This window comes from Vigna angularis, chromosome 9 (assembly GCF_016808095.1).
Source record: "Vigna angularis cultivar LongXiaoDou No.4 chromosome 9, ASM1680809v1, whole genome shotgun sequence".
Lineage (NCBI taxonomy): Eukaryota > Viridiplantae > Streptophyta > Magnoliopsida > Fabales > Fabaceae > Vigna > Vigna angularis.
This window is the reverse complement of record NC_068978.1, coordinates 29,772,410-29,784,445: the sequence shown is the minus strand read 5'-3', so window position 1 is coordinate 29,784,445 and position 12,036 is coordinate 29,772,410. Positions and strand designations below refer to the sequence as shown.

At 25.7% G+C, this 12,036-nt stretch overlaps 1 protein-coding gene across 1 annotated transcript; it reads right to left on the bottom strand.

Annotated features, from left to right (window-relative positions):
* Positions 1–1,219: 1,219 nt before the first annotated feature.
* LOC108347155 (very-long-chain aldehyde decarbonylase CER1) lies at positions 1,220–11,743 on the bottom strand. Its single transcript, XM_017586306.2, has 9 exons — positions 11,632–11,743; positions 9,820–10,043; positions 6,732–6,964; positions 5,679–5,898; positions 4,132–4,507; positions 2,735–3,043; positions 2,295–2,390; positions 1,961–2,134; positions 1,220–1,563 (listed from the first exon to the last, which is right to left on the bottom strand). The coding sequence occupies exons 1-9, from the start codon at positions 11,689–11,691 to the stop codon at positions 1,372–1,374; spliced, it is 1,884 nt and encodes a 627-aa protein (XP_017441795.1). The 5' UTR covers positions 11,692–11,743; the 3' UTR covers positions 1,220–1,371.
* Positions 11,744–12,036: the final 293 nt, after the last annotated feature.

The following is a 12,036-nucleotide window of genomic DNA, read 5'->3' as shown; positions in this document are numbered from 1 at the left end:
TTCTTGGTTCCTAGTGTGAGTGTGTTTAGTCTCACCTTTTAGAGTTTGTTTGTGTTGTGATTGGAGATTTAAAGTACATGGGTGAATCTTGTATTTTGTAATCTTGATACTTGTAATTAATGAATTTCCTTCCAACTAAGGTTGTTGAAGGAAAACTAGATGTAAACTCTTGAAAAGTTGAACTAGTATAAATATTTGAGTTGATTTCTTTCATTGTTCTTGATTAATAATCTATTCAATCTTTAAAAGGTTGAAGTTTTCATTGAAAACAATTTTATACACGTTAAATTTTCCAAGAAGGATAAAAAGAGTTTTAAATTAATTCAACTCCCTCTTGGTTGAGACATATTGTTCTCACAATTTAATATAAGTCTAACTCAACTTTTCAAAACTAACTTATAGAATAAAGTGTCACTTATATACTTTTAATTGATTTTATCTCTAGTTGATGTGAAATTTTTAACATCTATTTTCATTTTTTGAAGTTAGATCATCACATAAAATCTAACAAGCGTGATGGTAGTTTAAATGTTTATGTTGTACTGTTCATACGGATTTAATAAGATATGTATGGATTATAGTATATTTAAAAGTACTCTCATTTTAATGCAATTTATGCTTAAATATATTATTATATTTCTAATTCTTAACCTCTTTTCTTGTGAATCCTTGTTCATTTACCTCTTTTTTATTTAACCTTCTTTTTGTTTATTTGTGTAAAAATGTTGAAATATCGCAAGCGTTTTTCATTAAGATAGTTGATAAAAAAAATTCAATAGAACCTAACTCTAAAATTTCATTAAAATAATTTGTGGACTTTGAAGAATTACTTAAATTCTTTAAAATGTATTGTAATGAAAGAAAGAAAAAACTTAGAGGATAAGAAACATGTTTTGTTTTTTATATACTTATATATAAATTATTTTAGTTATTGCACATGGGTTAAAATTAAAAAATAAATATTGGTTGGTTTATTTCTTTGGAGATCTGTGGAGGTTTTGTTATTAACAATGCCCTATTTAGTTTTAAATAAGTGTTTTGTTATTATAAAGGACTTTTCCTTAGCAATGTAGGGTAGCAATGTAGGGTAAAACCTCTTTTGTTCCTTATATGCAAAGTATATAATACTTCTAATATATATATATATATATATATATATATATATATATATATATATATATATATATATATATATATATATATATATATATATCATGTGTTGCACTTATGTAAGATGGTATTAGCTTGTCCAAATGTAACACTTAACACCCTTATTTACCATGATGATATCCATAAATAGGATCATCACTCACCAAAGAGCTTAAACATAGGAGAAAAACACATTGATTATAATGTTTTTCTTGTTCTTCATTAATAATATTGAGCTAACTCTTTGACTTGCACTTGCACTTGAAGAGGTTGAAATCCATGTTGAAGAGTTGAATGCCAAACTTTGTCTATGTCATTCATAGTGTGACCACATTCCTGTTCATTCCATCCTTCAAGAGAGTGTACTATTCCTGCTATGCGCCATGCACTCATTACCCTTCTTGCCAACCAATCCTACAATTCAAATATAAAATTTTTATTATAATAATTTCATATGTTACTAATTTTTTAATCAACAAAAAAAAATCAGTATAATATAAGAAATACTTGAATTGTTCCAACCCTTTTATATATTAGGTTGAGGTAATAACTCAATTGTCTTTATTAATTAAATTTGTTATTGATGATAAAAAAAATTAAATACTTGAATTGTTTTAATCTTTTACATACCAATAAGTATATAAACTGTATTTACAAAGTAAATATGTGTAGAAATTCTATGTAGAATAGCTTTAATCATAGAATACTTGATCGAACTATATCAAACATAAGTTTTTTTAACAAAATTTTGTTCAATCTTTGTTGGTTGAAGTTAACAAATCAAATGAAGAACATGATTATTAGAACTAACCTCACAAGAATGGATATTTTGAAGTGAAGGAGGAGCTAACATTGCTGGGGTGGAATGGTAGAAGCAATCCTTGCGATATTTCTTTGGTGGAAATGGTGTGTATGGAATGAATATTGTTCCTTTGGGTGCCTTTAGTTGTTCTTCTTCACTCAATTCATCTCCTACCAACCAAATCTATCAAAAGAAAAAATGAAGATGAAAACAAAAAAGATTACTATATTTCAATTCCAAAATACTCTAAGAAATACTTTTATTGAAAGAAATTATTTTTCTCGGAAAAAAAACCATTTTCTAAATATATTAAGACAATTTTGGAAAAGGTCATGTATTTTACCTTCTGTGTGCTACTTTTGGAAAAGGTCAAATCAGTTTCAGAGCCTTTGATTGACTTTTTAAGCCTCACATAATCATCTTCATGCAATGTAGCAACCTGAAAGATAACAGAAGGGTTAAAAGTACATGCCATTTTAGATGGATATCTAGTAAGAAATTGGTTCTAATAAAATAAAGATAAAATTTATATTTTTAGTCTTTTTAAAATTATTGTGTTTATATTTGAAAAAAAAATACTTTTTTTATTTTTCTAATTTAAAATAAATCATTGTCTCCAAATGATTTAGACAACATTTTACAAAAGCATGAAAACGATTTAAATATACAGTACACATTTAAAATAGTTAAAAAAAAAAGAAAAAAGTTGACTAAAATTGAACTTAAATTATTTTAGAAGAAATTCAAGCATTTTTTGACCCATTTAGAGAAAAAAAAATTTACCTGAATACTTTGTTGACACAATGAGAAGACAAGAGCATAAGCAACCTTAGTGAGTTTTCCTCTAAGTAACACTTGAGTTGTTCCTTTGGGAATGGTGTTAAGAACAACAGCAACTACAAGACTGCTTCCATCGACAACCTTAACTTTTAACTTTGGATGTCTGCTAACAAATAATCCTCCATAGATGTTAAGCTCTTCTTCTTGATTTCTTAGACCTAAACTCAACACTTTTATGCCTTTTCTGTCTGCATCAAGTATTGCTTCTTCTATCATTGTGTTGATAGCCACTTTTTGTGATTGCATGGAGTACTACAGAAAAAAAAATTATATATATGAATTTTACTTTGAGCATGCATTGAAAGATCAATAATAAACAAACAGAAAAAAAGATGACCACATGCAATAATGCTAAAGCTTTAATGAAATCACTGATCCTTACATAATGATACAAAATAAATATATGAAAAGTCAACAATGGAGACAAAAACAATTTCATAGAGTATGGGTTTTATGATCATATATTCTCAAAACAAAAAAAGAAAAAAAAAACATCTTATTTATTTTTGTCTGCAAAATACCTAAAACAAATTATGTGTTAGCAAACTCCCATAAATATTCTCTAAATTCATTATGGCATAACATCTCACTAGATCTCGGGCCCAAGTTTGAATATGATAATTTTTCCACAGCATGGGGGGCTGTCAGCACAGCAAATATGTCTATGAAATCAATTAATGTTACAGGAGAATACATCAACCATATAATAAGAAAAAAATAATAAATAATTTTTAATCAGAGTAAAATATAAGTACATCTTGATTTTTAAGTATACTTATTTCCTTTTTATATATCTTACCTTAGCATATCACATATCATATGTCGTGAAGATCTATAAATTAAAATATTATCTTATAAATTATTTTTGTGAAATTAAATTAAATTTAAAATTCACTTTTAAAATAAAATCATTTAACTAAATTTAAAATTTACTTCCTAAAATAATATTAAATTCAAAATCTATTATAGCAAGAATAAGTATTTATTAGATCTATAATATCATCAACTATTATAAGATCATTCATATTAACTAGATGATCCCAAATGTTTAGTTTAATTAAAATTCTTTACTGATAAAAAAAACATATCAATTATAAATAAGATAAATTTACAGTATTTCAAATTCTATTTCTTAAGATATTTTATACATTTGTTACTTTCATTCTCTGTCTAGAATCATGTTAGTATATATATATATATATATGAATTATTTTTCTTTGAAATTAAAAACAATGATAGCAATTATTTTATGTACACCTATCACACAAACAATTACTTTTGTCTAATAACTCAGCAAATAGATCAAATAGGTATAGAGAATGAAAATAGAGAAAACTTACTTGGAGAGTGTACTTGGGAATAGACCAAGTTTGCAACTTGAGTTTGTGAAAACGATTTCCCTCCACAATGAATGTTCTACCATAGATCCATGTGAGGATCATCGACCAAGCTGTTAGAGGCCACATCAAATTCAGGTACCATTTTGACGTGTAAGGCTCAGAAGCCAAGTAAGCAAATGCAAGTCTGATATGATAGATCGATTCAGGAGTTGTGAGATGTGTAAGGTGCACAACATCTGCTGTTTCTTCTTCTCGTTTTAACGCAGATTCGTGTAATGTATCAGAAGCTTTATCAGTTGTGCCATAGATGTAATCATAAAGTGGCATGAACAAGGAGTAGTTTGTTCTGAACTGGGTATGGTGTAAAGAATGAAACCTGCAAAACATCATACAAAGAAAACATTTCTTTGTTACTAAGGTTCTGCATAAGAAGAATGTTTGTAATATGTTATGTGTTATTTCTTCTCTTATGTACACACTCTTGTAATTTAGAAAACTATAGTTATGATTTACAAGAGTGTATACATACATTCTTCTGTTATGTTATGTATACTTCTATTAATGTAGGTTTTTTTAATAGACTTGATCAATTTCACAGATGTTATATATATATATATATATATATATATATATATATATATATATATATATATATATATATATATATTTAATAAACTTTAGCTAATAATAAATAAATGTTGAAAAGAATATGAATGAAAACACAATTTATATGTTATTAGTAATCATTTAGATGAAAAATGGTGAATATTGTATTTTAGATGAAAAATATAGTAATATGAAAACGAGAGAAAATAAAACAAATTATTATCTATGATTTATTACGCATTTAACTTTATGTTAAAATAGAATATATATGTTGCTCGTATTTATTAAGAAACAACTATATCTAATAAAAAAATTAATTCTTTGTATTTTCAATAAAATGTTATCAAGGTTTCTGCTTTTATATAATTAAGTTTAGTTTTGAACTTTAAAACATATGAATGTAGTGTTTTCCAATATTCATATTGTTTTCGAAAATTTTAAGGTTCAAATTCATTTATGAAAGAATAAAAATCTGAATTATATTTTATATGAATGTTAAAAATAGAAAACGCATTTTTCATTACTTGTTTATACATAATAATTCATATTAATTAAAAATAAGCACCCTCTAATTTTTTTGATACCACTACACTACTCCTTCTCTTTTACCTCTTCTCTTCTTTTACACACATGTATAATTTTTTTCATCCGTAAAGTATACTATATATTTATAAATAGAATATTTGAGATACTCCAACTTTTGTAATTAATATTTATAACAAATTGTGATAATTTATCAGTTTAATTAGATTTTGCTACCAATTCTACACTCAACAAGAAGTATAATATATTTCAAATAAATTGGTTAAACAAAACAAAAACTCCTTTCACACTAATCAACTAAACAAAATACTTATCCAACTTAAAAAAAATGTAAATTTAACATTTAGATTACATACAGGAAAGTCAAAATTCATGTAAATGACATTAAAAGTACTTACGATGAGGTGTAGATGAGATATTTGAGAGGAGGAAAGATGTCAAAGAGCCATTTTGGGACAACCTCAAAGTTGGAGTGACCCATGTTATTCATGAAGTCAATGTAAGTGACATACACGACCATGGCCCCCACAGAAGCTGTGTTTGTGAATACTAGGGTTAACATGGGCATTGCAAACAGAACAAAATATGATATGTGTTCTGCAAATGGATGAATCACAGCTGCATCAACACAACATCCCAGTTAGACATAGAATCAATCCACCCATCAAATTCATTTGCTCCCTCATAATTAGCATCATCAAATATATATATATATATATATATATATATATATATATATATATATATATATATATATATAATGAAAAAACTAATAATTAGTATTATATTTTGAAATAAATTGTCTTAAAATGCATGGAACAAACTTAGCTTACAATTTGTTCACATATTTTCAATTAACAGCCTCCAAAATATAATTTATGAAAGTGATAAAAAAAATCTGAAATCAAAATTCTGCTTCCTGGATTTGGTGCATTCCTTCAATGGTGTAGAAATAAAACCAAAATACTTAGTTTAAAAAATCTAAAAATTAAACATAAAATATCCCAACAACAACATAGACTACCTGTAATTAAGAGAAAACAAAAATTGATAAGAGACCGAACTAGGTCATTGTCAAAAGGAAATGAAGTTATGACAAATGCCAGAAAGTGTTTCAAGATCAAAAGTGGATGTTTTTTTTTCTATTAAAAAAGTATGTAAAAATAAGATTATTATTTTTAGCAATATATTTTCCGACATATAATTTCTAATAAAAAAAATCATTTTTGAAATTCCTTGAACATGCATGACCTACTAAAGGTATGATACAGGTGAGTGAATGAATTACTTTGTATATGAGATAAACCATAAAGTGAATCTAAACCTCTAAGAATTTGACAACACAGACAGCACTGACATGTGGCAATAAATGTCTGAATCGAAAGGTGAAAAGGTTGTTGGGCAGCATTGAATTTTGTAAGCAAGAACAATTAATGAGATGAATGACTCACAAGTTATAGGTTCTGTGACAATGGAAGAATGGTGGTGAGAATGGTATCTAGAATATAGAAAATGGTGATGCAGTGCTCTGTGTAACCAATAATAAAGAAACTCGACTGGTCCTGCATGAATCAGCAATGCCATAACCATTCCATCCGTTCTCCATAATGGAAGACGTGATGCACCACGTAATGTGTAGCAGGCCAAGTAGTAGAGTAATCCGTTGAACAATATTTGGTCATCCCTGAGCCAAGTAAAATATACAATCACATCACTATCTTAACCTTATAATAAAATAAACTATGGTTTTATCATTTTTATGTATACATTTCAAGAACAACAATATATAGTTTAGATAATGCTTTTCATACAAAATTTATTTTATATTACAATACAGAATTATTTATATCTGGACATACTCTACTAGAACTTTTCATACTTTATGAAATTTCTCTTACAAATTTATTTCTTATAAAATTTTGTAAAACAAAAAAAAACTTGTTTTACTATGTTTTATAAAACTCTTAATTGACAAATAATTTCTTCATAAATAATTATTTCTTACAAAAGTATAAAATTTGTACGAATTGTTTATAAAATTTTATGTGAAAATTATTTAATTATTATTCATAACAAGATTTATAATATTTTTAAAAAAATTTAAAAAAATTAACAGAAAATGTTTGTTTGTTTTATTTGTTTAGGAGATTTTATAAATGAAATCCATCACCAACAAAATCTGATTCCAATTTCGTAAGAGATAAATATCTAATTCTTATCCAACATTTAAATACATTAAATTTATAGATTTAAACTCATTTTCAACAACTTTTGTAATATTAATGTTAAAAATAAGAATCAAAAGTTTCAAATTTTTTATATATAATCTTCTGACATTTTATCTACAGTTATAATATTATATTATTTATTGTTAATTATTGTTGAAAAGAAGAAACCTATAATAATAATAATAAGTTATCAAAATGTAAAGTAATTATCTGTTTTCTTTCTTATTATTTTTAACACATATTTTCTAATGCTTTTATGCGTGTTGTATGGGCACAGGGCCACGTGTTTTCTAAGAAAAAATATCTTTTGATTACTAGACATTGACTCAAAATATCTCTGAAAAGATTGTGTAACGTGTCGTGAAAAGAAAAGAAAAGAAAAATTAAGGACAAAATTTCCATTTTAAATAAATGATTTAGTGTATTTAATATAGAAATACATAATAGATTAGAATAAATGTGATTTTTTAGCTCTTATTTATTTCCATAAATATACTATAATTATATTAAATTTAAAATAAAAAAAATTGTGTTCCCTTTCTTTCTGAAATATACTAATCAAAAGTATTTTTAAATATGTAAATTTATGAAATCCGTAATGAACTATTGATATTATTTATTAGTTTTTGAAATTTTTTTGTTTCATTAATTTCCATATCTTTGAAGCATGTGAACAAGTAATGTATTGCTGAAAATAATCAATATATATGAGTAACAAATATTAAAATAATAATATTACATATTTTAATTGTGTGACAAAGCATTTAAAAGAACTTAAATATGTTACCGTCATTCAACAAAATTAAGACATTTGAACCGCAAAAGATGAACCACCTTGCTCTCCAAACATATAACTATATATGACTCATCACATCTAGAAGATGATCCAAAAAGAAACATTAATGAATGCTGAAGTTGGAAAAATTAGGAATGCTAAAGTTTGATAAAATATGAAGTTGGATTTTAATATTTCTCATAAATGGTCCCAACTGAAAACCTAGGTTCAAAAAGCAAGCTATTTGTTGCTTCTCATCCAAACCTTTTTTTAAAAAAAAAGAAGTTTATAAATTTAAAGTAGCTTATAAACATATTAAATAAAAATTTAAAAAGTTTAAAATACGAGATAATTTTTTTAAAAGGAAATATATAAGCCATGGCAGTATCCTATACATGTTTTTAAAAGGATTAGAGCACTCCAAGTATTAATTTTTCTTTAATTCATTTATTTTCTATTGATCAAAGAAATACGCGAGAGAATTGTATAATTAATTTATTTGTAAACTACCTTTTATTTATAAAAAATTAAAAATGTTTGAGGAATTGAAAAGCCTATTCAAACATATACTAGATAAATTACTTCAATTGTTTTTTATCATAAAAAAAATATTATCATACTCCAACCCTTACAAAAGTAGTTGATAAAAAAAAAACTAAACTCATTTATGTAATATACACAGGATATAAAAATTCCCATAGGTATTATTCTGCTCTCCTTTTAATTACTAATTATAATTTCATAGGACCTATATATACACTTGCATGTATTATTCATATAGGTATATTATTCTACTCTCCTTTTAATTACTAATTATAATAATATACACTTTCATAAATATAACATAAATAGGATATAAAAAATCAAATGCAATATATTTTCTTATCTCCCTGTTAGAGAAACCAAGTCTAAATTTCCTTTTCCACGTAAAGTCCTAACTCTCAAAACTACCTATCTCTCTCTCTATATAAAGAAGAGAGAGATTTAAATAGAAACAAAACGCTAATGGAGGTAATTAAATTAGATATATACGTATACAAAATTTCATACTCAGTATATTGTTTATATAAATTTGGTAGTTAAATAATAATATTAAACAAGTAAAAGAAAAAAAAAAAGACATGCAAAATTTATCTATGAATAATGCACCAAAATTATGCTAATATAACAAAACATGAGAAGCAAGGGTATTCATCTTTCTTTATTTTTTATCAGTAATAAAAATATATCACATGAAAATATTCCAACTCTTTTAAAAAAATATACAAAAAAAGTATTTAATTACAAAAAGATACACGGACTATATTTAATAATATAAAAAGCACACTCGCCTTAAAATTTAGGGTTTAGGATATTTTGTGTGTTTGTAAATCCATTTTTTTTTCATTTCGGTTATGTAATAGTTTTGTAAAATCATAGCATGATTCTTTTTGTTTTGAATTTTTTTTTCTAAAAAATGAGAACATCTCAAATGTTTTTCTATAAATATATATATAAAAAAATAAAATTAGGGTTGAAAGTGTAGAAGAATCTAACCATTCTCTTTCTCTATCAACTTGTTCAAATTCAAGTCCTTTATCAAGAATTCTACCATTTCCTTTGGCTGTTCTGTAACGAGAGAGAGTGATCCATATCTGATTATGAAGCATTCGCCAAACCAAAAATGGTAATATCAGAAAAGTGCTCACATCCCTTTCTTTCTCATCCTTCACCATCACAGAATAACTGCTGTGAACCACCCATGGAGCTAACACCACATACTGCAAAAAATTAATGCAATTAATGCAAAATTCATAAATGCAATTATATCTACTTATGTACAGTTTTTTTTTTATAAAATATATACCATAGGTATTGAAAAAAAAATAGAGATGGTTTTTTTAAAAAAATGTAGAAATATAAAAAAATAAATAAACTCACTGAGTAATTGAACATTTGCATATTAGTAAGTTTTTATATTATAAACAACTGTCATTATTATTGGTATTGAAGTTGTGATGTTGATTGTTAATAATTGGATGTGGCTAACTAATTATAATACAACTGTATATACCAAATCCCTTTCCTTTTTTAGCAACACATTTGCATGCAAAAGTGTAAAAATAGTAACTAGCTAGATTCATACTTTCTTTACTAATTATACTTTTTTTAATATATATGATTAAGTTCCAGGAAATTTAGGATAAAAGTTAGGAAAACATAAAACCAAACCCATAAACTATCCACTCATTTTCACTTCGTAACAAAAAAAAAATTCTCCATACAATAAAATCAATTTACATAAAGTATAAATTTCTATAGTTTAATTTTTAATTTATATATAGTTATTTTTTTAAAAGTGAAATAAATTAAAGAAGAGAGCAAAAGGACTAGAGCCAAACCCCAGATTGTTAAGAAAAAATATATATTTTAAGAATGCCCATAAAAATATATATATTACATGCCCTAGATCTTAATTAGAAGGGAAAAAAACAATTTATAAAAAGAAATCAATCCTTAAAATATAATAAATGAGTTCCCCCCAAAAAAAATAATCTCTGACTAGAAAGTACATTGAGAGACAAGTTAACTGTACAGTTAATTATTTTAAGGAATCCAACAATTATTCATCACCTTTACAAAGTACATGTAATAGGTTTTGAAGTTAATATTTATACTTAGTATTAAAAATTCAACCACTTAATTCTATATATCCATTGTCACTCCATAAAGTGTCATGTTGAAACTAAACCAAAGGGGCATGCTTGAACACATTCTAAGTTAAACATTGGCTGTTTTTTTCTTGGTTTTTCCCATAGTAATAGTTTTTCTTTATCGACAATAATAATAATTCATAATAATTAAAGAATTAGATATTAAGAATATATTTAGATAGGAGATTTAGAAGTTCAATCTCCATTCTCCAACACTAATATTATAAAAATAAAATTATCTCCACTAACCAACCTGTATTGTATTGTGATATAACTTATAATCTCTTCAAATTCAAAACATTAAAAGATACCATCCAAAAAATACATTATTTCCTCTAAGGTTTACATACAAGATAGATAAAACAATAGAGAACATAAGACATTTCATAAAATCATAATAAAACTTTTTCATGCTTGCAATATCTTTCATAGAAACAATGATACATAGATAGCAATGTAACATGATAATGAAAAGTACGTAGTGTGAGTGAAACTTGGATTTTCTTCACTAACTTATACTGATTCTAAGGTTTTAAAATACATTAAAAACAACAAAAAAAGACAACACCAAAAATGAAACAGAAAATATGAACTGGATGTGTGTTTGTTTATAGAGCTAGAGAGATGAGAAGTAATGAGGAATGATGTGTGCAACCTTAAAGCTTCCGAGAGGTTTCCATGGCCAATCTGTGAGGATTCCAGGCATTGAAGCCATGCTTTGTTCTAAGAACAAGACAACCAATGTTGTTCGAAGAAAAAGAGTGTTTTTCTATGGTTTGAAGCATTGCGGGTAACTTTATTTATAGACCTAACTCAGTTTCCCTTTGGAACAATTGATGCATTTAATTTACCAACGAAAACCGAACCCACAACTTATCATCACATGGGAAAGCAGAACCAATAATGTTGCGTTTTCAAATGAAAAACCTCTCACCACTTTCCTATACATTTATTTTTCAAACATAATCGTATTCAGATATGTCATCATTCATTGATACCAGGTAGATAAATTCGTGTTAAGGAATGTTAAAATATATATTCTTTTAAACACATTTTATTC